Source organism: Cynocephalus volans, chromosome 14, assembly GCF_027409185.1.
Source record: "Cynocephalus volans isolate mCynVol1 chromosome 14, mCynVol1.pri, whole genome shotgun sequence".
In the NCBI taxonomy this organism is placed as follows: Eukaryota; Metazoa; Chordata; class Mammalia; order Dermoptera; family Cynocephalidae; genus Cynocephalus; species Cynocephalus volans.
Window position 1 is genome coordinate 76,318,253 of NC_084473.1, and position 14,366 is coordinate 76,332,618.

Here is a 14,366-nt window from a genome sequence, read left to right on the forward strand (position 1 = left end):
GGAATTTGCAACAGGTGCAGAGAGAGAGATGGAATGAATGTCCTTCAAGCAAACTAAATGTTGTTTCTCTCAGACAAGCTTTTGGATAGCAGTGAATCTAGAGTAATGGAGTTTACTGGAGATTACGAGTAATGGAGTTTCTCTATGCTGCTATTTAAATATGAAACATCATACCTTAAGAGAAAGTAGAGAAAGTGTTAGTGTGACATTCTCTAAAGAAAATTGAGTTTCTTCTAAAGAACATGTGCCTAAAGACAAGATCACCCTACTTCATTTTGGCTTATAGACACTACTAAAATATTCTCTAGGAAATAAGTCTGAATCACTTCTCACCTAAAAAATGAATGGATGATCTAGTGCCCAAATGCTCCACTCCATAATTTGCAGCCACAGAAACTTTAGCCTAAACTTTTCATTTAGGTATGACTGATTGTTCATCTTGTCTATTAAAATATCTCAACACCCAATAATAGAATGTCTATTTGGGGGGTTATTTCTGAATTGTACTTCTTGGTATTATATTCTTCAAATAAGGTATTTGGGAAATGCATACCAAAGCAGCTGAGATAGGAGACTGTCTTGTGTCCTTATTTGATAGTTGAATCTGAGTCTACAAAAAAATAATAAAAGCATTTCTTCAAGTTTATGAGTGCTGGTCTTCCAGGGTTCCGTATCAGTGAACGTGCATCTGATTTCTACATGGTCAATATCAGATAACTGGGAGGAAATTTTCAAAAAGAGAGATAGACTAGTCTTTGATTTTTTCCTGTATAAATTATTAATGCATCATTAAAAGATCATTGTTTCTGATTTTGACTTTTGAAGCTGTGGAAGCATCACTGACTGTGGTTCTTATGATTTACTTCTTTTTATCTACAATGGAGTGTGCAGTTGTGTTTGAGAGGAATGACCAATTCAACAGGAGATTCTAATGTAGTAGTTTCTATGATATGGAAGTTTTACTTTAGTTAATTGTGAAGCTGAAATAAGTCCATATTATCACAACCTTTTGTTCCAGAACTAGTCTAACTTTGCTGGTTTGCTTTTCTCTCCAATATGTACAACATACGAATACCTGCACTTTAAATGTCATGGAGATTCTGCTCTAGGAGATAACTTCTAGTAGAGTATATCAGAAGGTGCACATATACCTTTTCATATATTTTATAAGGAAAAAGCACAGCCATACTTGTGCCTACTATATAATTGCTAAATAAATGAATCAGGTTGTCAAGGAAGAATAATTCAAGGAAAACATCATTTTGACTCATTACTTGGAAGTTATTTTTTAACTGGTCATTAAAACCTGACTTAAGATTTCTCCTTAGAGACCTGGTATTACCAAATACAAATTAAGTTATACCAGTTTTCCTCTTTTAGGAATTTTTAATTTATCTTCAGTTCCTCCTGGAATAACAGCTTGTTTTTGATCATTTTATTTTCAAACAGTTACCTCAAAAAGGTCTTGTTTTGTAAACTCTAGGGTTTTTTTTAATTTTTAATTTTTTTGTGTTGTATCAGTAATCAAAGCCCTCTCTTATGTTAACTGAGTAATCATAAGGAATGAAGTACTTTAGAGCAACACAACAACTTACTAGAATTCACAAAGACTTATTACTGATGTCTGCAAAGTGCATGAGTCCTTAAGTATCTAGGAAAAAGATGCCCAAGTTATCACTTTTATTTTCAGCTCTTGGTTCTCTTTTATTGGTTTTACTGGAGAGCTCAAAGAACTGCTCGTACGACCACTTTCACATCTGTATACTCAGGCTTTTCCAAGTTCCTTCTGATTACTGAATAGAGGAGATTGACTTCTCACAAAGAGTCTGCACCCCACTCCATCAGCAAGGTGTTTTTGAGATTCATTATGTGTCATGGCACCTAAAGTAAAAGGGGAGTTTATCTGTTAGAAGTCATTGCTCTGTCTCTCACTTCTTTAACTTAAACTGGACTCTGGAGAGATATTTTTGAAAATAAAGTCCGTAATCCATATAAATCATAATTTTATGTGGTAAATGCAAAATGCCCTAGCCCAGACCTACCTAATTAGAAGCTCTTTGGGCAGGGCCCAGAAATTCACCCTCTGAAAGGCATCTAAGTGAAACAGGAATAAAAATGTTGGAAAATCATTGTGCTAGAATTCAGTACTTCTCAGATTTTAATGTGCTTATGAATGACCTGGGTTGAGGACTAATATTCAACATTTTTAACAAGTCCAGGTGACACAGGTGATCTCCAGAACTCACTTGAAGTAGCAATGTGCTAAAATTTTTCAATTGATTGCTCCATGGGTAAGGTTTAGACAGACTACACTGCTGTTGATTTGGGGCAAATGTGACAGAGTTGCCAAGACAAAGTGCATTGGTGCCTTCACTATTCTTATTATTGTTTTGTGGGAAAAAAGTATTCCATGTCTATTGAACTTTTAGATCCTAGAAGCAAAGAACGGATGAAGTAGAAGAGACACAATCAGATAGACAAAATCGTCTTACCATAAAACACATTACAACAAAGACAAAAGAATGAAGTGGTATTCACCACAGCATTACTGCCATTGTGCAGGAATGGTGGGTCTACTCTTAGGACATTAGATAATGAGCAAGTCTATGCCAGCCTGGGTCTCAGTTTTATGCCCAGATCATACCATCAGCATATCTGAAAACAGTGGTGCCCTTCCTCTGAATTTGCTGAGGTTTTCCACTAGCCAGGGTTCATTGGGACCATCATTACATCAAGGTCCTAGAACTTTTGACCACTTATACTTTTATTTGTGACCTGCAGAATTTCTTTTCTTCTTTAATGACAGGCAAGGAGATTGAGGCAATATTTCCTCAATCTATGTTCTAAATAATTGTTAGAGGAAAGTTGAGTATCCTTCTAGGCTGAGATTGAGGAGCCTGCAAAGAGGGGGGTGCTGAAGATTTGGATGGAAGTTGACATGGCTAATGAAACAGTTTGGAGGACGTGATCAGGAGATCAGTTAGAGTCGATGGTAGCGGAAGGCCTTTCCTGTGTAACAGAGAGATAGAGATGGGTACAGAGAAAGTAAGTTTAGTGGGAGGTAATGTGTGTCGTTTTCAATCTATGTGAGTTTAGAGAAGGAAAATATTTATTGCTCAGAGAATTAGCCAGGACATATTTCCAGGAGGAAGTAGAGTTGAGTCAGTAGTGCTAAATGTGGCAGAATGGTATGATAAGATAAAAGTAATTTGATTTTGGCAACTTATTAATTACCTTAGTAAGAGATCAGTTCAAGAGGACTCAGCTACAGGAGGTGCGGGGATGAAAGCAAAATTTCAGTGGGCTGAAAAATGAACGAAAAGTGAAAACGGATGCTTTAAACATATGCTTCTCTTTAAAAAAAAGTGGCAGTGGCTAATAAAATCTGAATCCCTTAGCTTGACCTTCAATGGTTTGTTCCACCACATCTATGTAGCCTAACTTTCTGTATTGTTCATAGGTTAGCCTTATTCTCTAGTAAGACTGACCTTCTTACTGCCTTGGAAAACATCAGGTCCATTTCACTAGACTCTGTTGCTAGGACTTTACATTTTCTATCATTTTTCTACTGCATAAAAAGAAGTGCTTGCAGATTCATAGAGAGGAATAGAAAGTATAAGGATCTTGAATTATTCCTGCTATGGGTGAATGTCAAGAGCGAGGATTAGAGAGAATCCCTGGCTGGTGTAGAGAGAAGTATAACATTCAACCAGGGACTTCCACAGAATAACCATTTCTTAAAACATTGCTAACAAGCTATACTGGACACTTAAAAGTCTGTGAGTACCATCTATACAAGACCTAGTGTCAGTCTGGAGAGGAAACCTTAGGCACAGAAACCTGTAACTCTAGCAGTTGGGTCTTCTCTGTGGCTACCACCTTTTGATCAGAATGTGCTCCTGCTGCTCTGACCTCTCTAAGGAATCCAATCATGGATCCAGGTATGTTCTTAGACAGAAGTTGACTGCACTGTTGATTAGAATTTAAAATTCTGATACGCCCCCAATTTATTGAGAGTTGGTAGGCTCAGGGGACTAAGTAGTGGCTTTCTTCATTACAAAGTTTTTGATTATTGATTTTTAGTGTATCTCGATTCTTCATGGGTGAGTGACAAATTCCTTTATTCTTCTTTGTTTTATACATAGAAGAGCACTGTTACATAGGAACCCTAAGATCTATCATTTGTCTAGATACAAAATTTTTGAAATGTTTTCATCCTTCTTTTACCTTTAGCTAACACAAAAAGCCCTGATGTGTTTGTTTAGCTTGAGACCCTTGAACACATCAGACATCACAGGACATTACAGGAACGTAGGAATAAAATAGGTGTTTAATATTTCACTAACTGATGAATGTATTCATACATTGAATTTCTAATAATACCATTGGATAAAAAGACAGCCAGTAGGATAAAAATAAATGTAGTGAGGCAAAGGTGGTACATTTTAAGATTATTTTATTCTTTAATAGCCTCTCATTCTGTTAGAAGGTAAAACAAGAGGAAACCACTGAGTTCTAAAGTTCTAAAGATATGGTATAGAGCACAAAAATAACTTAGCTTTTAGTTTCTCTTGAGAGAGGTGAATTTGAGGAAGTTATTTTTCTACCTGTGGTGCTTTTCTAAGCTGAATTTTCTCACCTGTAAAAATACCAAGATAGAGCTGAAGTAGATGAAAACCTTATCATTCACAATTTTAGGTGTGCATTTAGGCATTGCTCAAGAAGAATAAAAGTATATAACATCAAGGTGAAAATGACAGCTTCACGTGGGAGAAAAGGAAAATGTAGGATAGTGTAGAGGGTTATATATTCCTATATGGTGGCAAGAGAATGTGCACAGCTAATAGGAGAGTGGGACTGAATCAAAGAATTTGCACAGTAAGAGCTATAATGTAGAATTCCAAGAGTAGTTTTACCCTTAAACACATAGACCCCACTTTTTCACCTCCTGTTGGATCTAAACTGCTTTTGTTATTTCTATTCAAACATTTGATATACTGGCCAAAAGGTGAGCAGCAAGAGCCCTGCATTTGCAAACCCTAAATAATCCTTCTCCAATTTACTAAAAGCATATTAACTTTACAGAAGAAATTGAGCTGACCTGAGTGAAAGGAAATTGTCTTGTCTTTCTTGCTGATTTACTATTTAAATACCTGGAATGCTAATTATAGAATAAGCTAAGAAGAAATGACATTTTTACAATCTTGAGTCTTCCCACCCAAGAACATGGTATATATCTTGTTATTCAGGTCTTCTTTCATTCTCCTCACTAAAGCTATTTTCTCCATGTAACATTCTACATGTTGTGTTATGGTTACTTTTAATAATATCAACTTATGGTTACTCTGAATGGGATATTTAAACCTGCATTTCTTGTTGGTTACTGCTCTTCTGTTACATTTTTATTATTTATCTAGTATTTAGTCACTTTGCTCTTTACTCTTATAGTAGTTCTAATTGTCTTTTAATTATTTTGACACTGAATAGCAGTGCATAGTGTTGACCATTGTTTCTTTATTACAAACTGATTAAGACATGAGCCTTTATGGAGGCCCATCCCTTTCTATTCTTCTCTCTTTCCCCCCTTCATGCTCTTCCACCCATGAGTAATTAAGAGTTTTTGCTAAAAGAGGATTGAATTGATTTGTTTCTTTTGGAAGCAGTTGCATTTTTGTTAGGAAGTTCCTGGTAATGTTCCATGTTTATCTTTTTTCACTGACTGGCACTTTATACTGGCTTTTTATTATGAGCATTACCTAAGCTGTGCTTAAAATACAGTAAGACACTGTGAGATAACAGAAAAGTCAAAATTTGTTTGCCTCTGCAGAAAATAAACCCACAATATAGGCATTTAGTTGTTTTAGTAGATTCACTATCAGCTTCCACTTTATTTATTTACTTTTAAAGGTTTAAGGAAAAATTCAATATTAATAGATGAATAGGTATATCCTGTGACTTCACTTTAAATTACAAAGTGCAGCATTTGTTAATTTCCTTTTATATTTAAATCAAAGCACTTATTTCATATACAAAAATTGCAGTATTAATTATTAATACACTTAAGAGAAATAAAATGTAATTATTCCTTGCCCTACTGCACAAAGATTTTTTAAATGAGAGAAACTGTTAATTTAAAAGCTGTTACAAGTTATGATTAATCTTAATAGTTACAATACTTATTTAGTATAAATTGCTTCCACTTTGTAAAAATGTCAGTATACCTAAAATTAAGAGTTCCCTTCCCCCCTCTATTTTTTCCAGTTTGAGAAGTCTAAAAAATTAGATTACAAAACTTCTCGAAATTGTGTGTAAAATGAGAATAATTCAGGTCTCAGTGAGAATAAGGAGTATCTTCCTCTGATAAAGAGCCTAGCCTAAATTGAAATTTTAGAGATGTTTGCTCTGTTTGCTTAGGGGGTTATGCACTTGTTTCCAGGTATTGGCTGTTCTGGGGAGTTGAGGTTCCTGGAGAGTAGTGTGCTAACGTGTTAGAGTAAATTCTCATTAAGGAGAACACTCCTGCACCTCAGAAAAGCAATCTTTGTTTGGTGATGGGGAGCAATAATCAGCCACAATGTATATCGACAAAATAAAATTTAAAAAAAAAAGAAAAGAAAAGAAATCTTTGTGACAAGCTACCTTTTTAAAATTTTTTTTTATGATTGCCTCATTGTGGGCAGAACTGAAAAGACTACAATGTGTCCCTCACTGCATACACATTTTACAGCTAAACCACCATTATCTGACATCCTTATTTTTAATGGTTTTACTTTCTTTTTTGCCTGGTGCTTGTGCTTAAATGTCCTTATAGGAGTCTTTCTTTAATTCGCTGTATCTAATTATTTAGCAATCAAAAGTGAGCTGAGTTTGACAGCTCCCAACACAGCATTAACCACTTCTTAAGTATTGGTTCTACCTGTATTCATAATCTTAGTTCACATTTATTCAATACTTTTTTTCTTTTGGTGTTATCTCTTGTCCTATAAACTGACCAGACTTTAATTGTGACTGACAATGGCTTTGCTTGCTCTGGGATTTGTGCTGAAGCTACAGCATTTGACACTTTTCTGTGGATTTGCTTTCTTGGTAACCTCCAATAAAATCTTTTAGTCTGCTAAGCATGAGAAACATCAATGAAAATAAAGCACAGGACCCACATTCTTATGAAATTGATAAAAAATAAATGTACAGCAGTAAACCTGACTAGCAACTTTTGCTGAACAGAATATGGGACAGTGGCATTCATTTCCCTTCCCAGCTTCTCACTGGTAGAAAATAAAGATTCAGAAATCTATAGGAGATAACAAGTTGTTCAAAAGATATTAAAAGCTTTTTTAGCAAATTAAATAGCTCTAGATACAGTACAAATGGAAGTTTGACAGTTGAGATATGTGTCCAAATTGTGATACTTAGAAAAGGAGTGATAATAAATGTAAATCTAATTTTGATTCTGAAAATTTTAGTTGACTAACTAAACATTGCATCTGAATCATTTAGTTCCCACACATTAAATTTACCATTTTATTTTTATAAGATGAAATCGGAAATAGCAAAAAATCTTCAGAAGCCCTTAGAAAGTAACACGTAAGTAATGGGTATTGACTGCCTACCATTTATTCACTGCTCATTCATCTCTGCCCTTAGTTACAGGGCTCCGGGCTGGATGTTGGTTCTCCTAACTTGATGCTCAGAGGCAATTCCACATCTGCTTTGCTTTTCTTGCCTCCCTCAGGCTGGTTACTTCAGTGACCAGTGTACTTGTCGATCCGTGCAAGTCCAACCTCAAGTGGCCATTTATTTATATGTTAATCAATATAATTCCACACTTTCCTTGATGAGGCTGTGTGGCTATCTGATGTGTATTCATGATTTAATAATTAAATCCCAAGATTTAATAAACATGAAATACTTAGAAATTATGTGATGATAACATATTTCTAGACAGTGTACAGAGTAGTTTGACAGTTTTTCTTTTATATTTAAGGTGACGACACTTGTTAACACAAGCAACAAAGGCCCATCTGGTAAAAAGAAAGGGAGGTCAAAGAAAGCCCATGTACTGGCTGCATCTGTCGAGCAAGCCACTCAGAACTTCCTGGAAAAGGGTGAACAGATCGCTAAAGAGAGTCAAGATCTCAAAGAAGAGTTGGTGGCCGCTGTAGAGGATGTGCGCAGACAAGGTAGGCAGAACAGTGTTGTTCAAGAGGGATGCAAACTGATGCGCCGACAGTGGACTTTTCTGTAGAATCAATGGGTATTTACTCAAAGGCATAGTCTTGCTTTTTTGTTCTTTCTAGCTACACTTGTCATATTCAACGTTTGCTGGTGCATAGACATGCAGAGATATTTTTGTTGTGGCAGTATAACACAGCTACAAACACTCCATGTCTGCTGTTATTTCAGAATCTCCAAGTTGTTTTCCCTTTCTAAATGAAAACAGATTGTTGTGTCAAACTTGGGCTTTAGGGAGGGTGGGATGGGAATACCTCTTGCTTATAAAGTCACTGAAAACCCAGGGTGTTAAGGACTAAGGGGGAGAAAAATTTAAAGTAGTGTACAAAAATTATTGCTGTTTTGCATGATTCTCTAATTTGTGTTTTCAGTCCACAGCTTTCCTCACAAATCTAACTAGCTAGCTAGCTACCAATGGGTGGATCAGTTATCTATTTATCTATCTACCAGACTATTTAGCCAGCATTTTGAAAGTTTTTTTTTTTTGTAGTAAAATACATTTAACATAAAGTTTACCATCTTTTTTTTAAATTGAACTTTTAAAAATTGAAACAAATTGATTGTACATATCTGTGGGGTACCACGTTGAATATCAATACCTGCATGCAATATATTATGCTCAAATCAGGGTAATTAGTTTATTCAACATTGCACAATGTAATCTTTTTTTGTGCCCCTTCACTAGTTTCTCACTAACCACCCTGCCTCCCTTTTACACTTCTGGTAACTTCAGTACTGTTCTCTCCTTTCAAACCTCAATGTATTATTACAGTTGTTGTATCTTTCTTTCGTCTTTTTTATTTGTTTATTTACTTATTTTAGCTCTCAATTATGAGTGAAGAAATGGTATTTCTCTTTCTGTGCCTGGCTTATTTAACTTTACATAATTACCATCTTATTTGTTTTTAAGTGTGCAGTTCAGTAGTATTGAGTATATTCACATTGTTACAAAACAGATCTCCAGAACTTTTTCATCTTGCAAAACTGAAACTCTATACCCATTAAACAGCTCCCCATATCCCCCTCCCTGCCATGGCAACCACCATTCTGCTTTCTTTTTCTACGAGTTTGACTACTCTAGATACCTCATGTAAGTGGGATCATACAGTAGCAGAATTGTTGTGACTGGCTTATTTCACTTAGCATAATGTCTTCAAGGTTCACACTGTTGTAGCATGTATCAGAATTCCCTTACTTTTTAGGGCTGAATAATATTCTATTGTATGTGTATATCACATTTTGTCCATCCATTCATACATTCATGGACATTTTGGTTGCTTCTACTATTTGGCTATTGTAGATAATGCCACTTTTGAATAAGGATGTACAAATAACTCTTTGATAATCTGCTTTCAGTTCCTTTGGATATATACCCAGAAGTGATATTGCTGGATCATATGGTAATTATATTTTTAATTTTGGGGGAACCTCCATGCTATTTTCTATAGTGGTTGCACCATTTTACACTCCTATCAACAGTACACAAGGGTTCCGATTTCTCCACAACCTTTCCAACACTTGCTTTTTTGTTTTTTGATAGTAGCCGTAATAATTGCTATGATGTGAATATCTCATGGTGGATTTGATTTACATTTCCCCATGTTGAACATCTTGGCATATGCTTGTTACCCATTTATATATCTTCTTTGCAGGAATGTTTCGAGTCCTTTGACCATTTTTTAATCAGGTCATTTTGTGTTGTTGTTGTTGAGTTGTAGTATTTCTTTATATATTCTGGATATTAACATCTTATCAGATATTGATTTGCAAATATTTTCTCCCATTCCAGAGGTTGCCTTATCATTCTATTGGCCGTGTCCTCTGATGCACAGAATTTTTAAATTTTGATGTAGTTGTATGCAGCATTTTCAGTTGAAAGGTTTAATTCCATGATGAAAGCAGAAAAGCCACCCACTCCCCATCTTGGCCTCCCTCCTGCATTTCCTACCTTAGTGAATGCCACACATATCTATTCAGTTGCCATTGAAAATATCTTAGTGTCATTCCTGTACTCCCTTTCTTTTCAAATACAGTCTGTTATAAAGACCCATATATTCTTTTAAGTTTTCACGTGCATTTGAAAGCTGGTATCATTCTGAATTGCACATGGACACTTGGTTTTTTTCATGCATCTGCATCCTGGATAGTTGTTTTGCTTTTGGGTTGTTTTCTTTTCTTTCATTGTTGAAGTTTTATTTAGGTTGACTGACATAAAATGAATCGCATACATTTAAAGTATACAATTCGATAAGTTTTGACAAATGTACACACCGAGACCATCACTGCAATCAAGATAGCAATCATATGGACAGTGGAGTGTGGCTTGATTGACTGGTTCCTGGGCCTCCATCTCAAAGCATTTGTCTTTCTTGTTGATACATTTTCCAGTTTAATTTTCTCAATAACCTTCTAGGTTTGCCTTCGTTTTTTCCTTGCAAGTTAGTTTTCACACGTTCTGTAGCAATTAAAGTTTTTGTTTTCTTGAGGCTTATATGAAATGGTGTTTTAGTGGATATAATTAATATAATAAGCAGCACAATTCTTGGCCATGGTATCCCAGGGGTATTCGAGTAAGTCATTTGTGAAGATGCTAACTTAAGACAGCTAGCAGTGGTTGTTCTTTTAGAGAATATTTTAAGCTTCTTCTGTCTTGTCTATTTCTTGTTGGAGAATGGTTATACATCAGGAATAATACCTATGTGTAATCTTAATCTGTATGAAAGTCAACTGCCACATGCCTCTTTTTCTGAACAGTGTCAAATTCAAGGAAAATGTTGCTATCGTACGCAAAATAGCAAAGAAATTACTCTTTTTTTGTTGTTTCTCTTAATCTGAAATATCTCCTGTACACTTCAGGTGCCTGTCATGAGTGAGATACCCCTTCTCCCTGACAGCAGAGTCCTCAGCCTCTTGTTCCAGCTGCGTGCCCACAGGCTTTATCTGTCTTTCTTCCCCTCCTTTGGCTCAGCTCTTTATTATGTAATCCCCTTAGCCTATCTGGCTGTACCCCATTTTTCTGCTTGCCCGTAACCAGATTTTATTCACATATGAGAGCCTGAGTTGATTTTCAGAGACAGGTGGGGAGAAAGTCATTTGAGAGGAAGGAGTGTGGAGTATGGCAGGTTATTTAGTTATTGAAAACTTCAAAGCACACTATCTTTCTTTCTATCACAGAAACTTATTTTCTAGTATGAAAGGTAATATTCAGACATTATGGAAACAGTAATATTTAGAAACAGTAGCCTCCTTTAAAGTGCCTCCAGCATCCATATGTGGCTTACTTGTTAAATAATACGTAGTTTGGAAACTAAGTCTATTAGTTGTACTCTTGCATTATTTTTGTTTTTAATCAAATTATCATGAAGTATTGTCATTTTAAAAAAAATTTCAACATGGGTAAATGCCTGAAGTTTTAATATTGTACGTGTCCATTTTCAAATTTTTGATACAGAACCATTTATTGTTTTTTTTGAAGTTTCATGCCATTCCTGTTCATAATTACTGTAATCTGCCAAGATTATATGTAAAATTATCTATTTTACAATGTTCTTGTATTTCCTGTGGTTAAACGTTGTGTTGTTTAAATTTCTTTATCATTGAAAAATATTCTGTCTCTTTTAAACCTAGGCTGCATGCCAGATTTTAAAGAGTGATCGGTATGAGTGGTGACTATGTTTTTACACTAAAATCTTCCAGTAGAAGATTTACCTGTACTTGTAAGTTATCATCTGGAAAAAAGTTTTTAGAGTAGGCTTATGATCGAATTTATATTAAAAACAAGTAACAAAAATAGATTATCAAAAGATATAATATTGTACTAAAAACTTAGAATTCTGATATTTTAGATGGGTAAAAATGGAATATCTGGTCATGCATGTGTGTGTGTGTGTACTCATGCTGTGTGTCTGTTTTATTATAACTAAGGTACACATATGTGTATTATTTTTCTAATTTAAATTTAAACTTCATCAGGATAAGAACAATGAGGTGTATATATTTTTTTCTACTCTTAAAGGACCAGCATGGTGCTGCAGCACAGGGCTGGAGAAATTAAGGAAAGAAGCTTTCATGTGAAATCATCAGGGCATTGCAAACTTGGTTAAGATATCCAACCTCTGATCTTACTTTGGCAAATAACTAGATGATTTAAGCTAAATCATTTAACCACTTTCAACCTTAGTTTCTCCATTAATCAAATACAGGCAATAATTGCTGTGCTTACCTGAATGGATTCTTTAAATAAATAAAGTTACAAGGGATTTAAAAAAATGTTAAATGTTATATAGATGTCAAAATAAATCAGTCTGTACTACCTATGGCAATAGCTCTTCTTCCTATTATTGAGCAATCCTAGGCTCTTTCAAGCAGGATGCTAGACAGCTGCATTATCATGTAGTGGTCTTCCTCAAGAGGACAGAATAGCTCAGTGTGGCTTAGAGTTGTTGGTCATTGTAGGTGGTCCCAGCCAACTGTGAGTGGCTGGTTGTGCAGCTAGTGAACCATACATAGAAAAGCTTTTTGAAAATGAGGTAAGGAAAGAAGTGAGCTAGCTGGTTGGTTGCTATCCATTTATAATTAAATTTTAGGAAGATTAGTATGGCAATTTTATGAAGAGCTGACTGAATCAGAAAAAGACTCCACCCAGACAGATTGCTCAGGTGTGATTGTAATATTGCAGGGGAAACAAAACAAAGTACAGCACTTTGAGGGTCCAGGATGGAGGTGGTGGCAATGGGAACAGAAACAAGAAACTAAATGGTACAGGCATTGCAAGAAAGATTAAAAGAGTTTCCAATTTATTGAAGGGAAGAGATAAGACACTGTTCCATGTTTTTAGCCCTTGACAGTTTAGTTGGAAAGTGCTAAGGGGTGATGGGGCCTGGGAGAGAGGACCAGTTTGATTTTAAACACTGGTGAATGAGGGGGACTGCCTAGCAGCTGGATAATGCTATGGGAATGAGCTTTGGGGAAATAGACAAATTTGGAAGTCTTTGAAGTTGATAAATGAAGCTTTCAAAGATAGGGATTTCTTTGAGTACTTGTTAATAGATAGAGAAGAGTAGAAGGATGTAAGTATAGTTTTGGAAGAAACACCAAATTAAGATAAGAAAATAGAATGGAAAAAAATTGGAGAGGCAAGCATGTCCTGAAATATGACCAGAGGACAAAGACAGTACAAAATCCTAAAATTCAAGAGAATAGGATGTTTTGTAAAAGAGAGAATCTAGTCTAGACAATCCAAACTCTAGAATATTGTTGTAATCATGTCAGATTCTTCTGAGATTGTGGAGGATGAGTAATGAGAAAGCACTCTGGATTTTGCTAGAAGGGAATCATTAATTATATTTAAAGGTGCATTTTCAGGAAGCCACAAGGGCAATAGCTAACTTAAAAAGAAGAAATATATGCTGAAAGAACAGAATAAATGGTGAAATAATTGATGTAAACAAGAAAGCTAACAAGACTTTTTTTTTGGTCATCACTGAACTACTTACTGCACATATTTCTTTCTGCTCCTACAGATAGTCTGGTACTCAGCTGAGAGTCTGTGTGCTATTTGTGTATCTCTGGGGCCTGGAGATACCTGGCACATAAATGACCACTTAATGCATGTTTCAGAAGATTGCCACGGAATGGAAGAAAAGAAGTAGAAGACTAAAAGAGAAATAGTAAGGGCCAGCAAAGAAAATAATTGCTTGTATTCTTAATTTTTTCCAGCCCAAATAGGAAATTTGGGAGCATATGTGAAGAGAGGGAGCCACAATTGTGGATAGAGAGGAAAAGGCTGAGTGTGACTGCATAAAGTGATGCAGAAGGGATATTTCTTTCTAGAAAGCAGGTAGGGAGGAGAGAGATCCCCAACAATGTTTTATAGAAAAGGTGAGAGCCAAAGCAGATTGGATGAAGTGATATCAAATATTTTAAACGAAGATGGAGATGACTTTAATGGACCATGGATATCTGATATTTGGCCACTGTTGGAGATATTTTTATATTTTTTGTCTGTTCTTGGCGTCTGCGTGGGTCTCCCATACATTTTTAAGGGATTTTATTTATTGAATACAACTGACTGTTACTCTTCCCTTGGATGCAGCTGAAAAGGCCAATTTGTAATAGGCTTAATTGTTTAAGAA

The 14,366-nt window shown here is 35.5% G+C and overlaps 1 protein-coding gene across 5 annotated transcripts in view; it reads left to right on the forward strand.

Annotated features, from left to right (window-relative positions):
- The window catches only part of CTNNA2 (catenin alpha 2), a 952,135-nt gene that overhangs the window by 85,673 nt on the left and 852,096 nt on the right, over window positions 1-14,366 (forward strand). For all 5 annotated transcript variants that reach the window (XM_063078019.1, XM_063078018.1, XM_063078020.1 and 2 more), the window contains exon 2: window positions 7,985-8,180. In XM_063078019.1, the coding sequence (XP_062934089.1) occupies window positions 7,985-8,180 (196 nt within the window). The remainder of the gene's footprint in view (window positions 1-7,984; window positions 8,181-14,366) is intronic.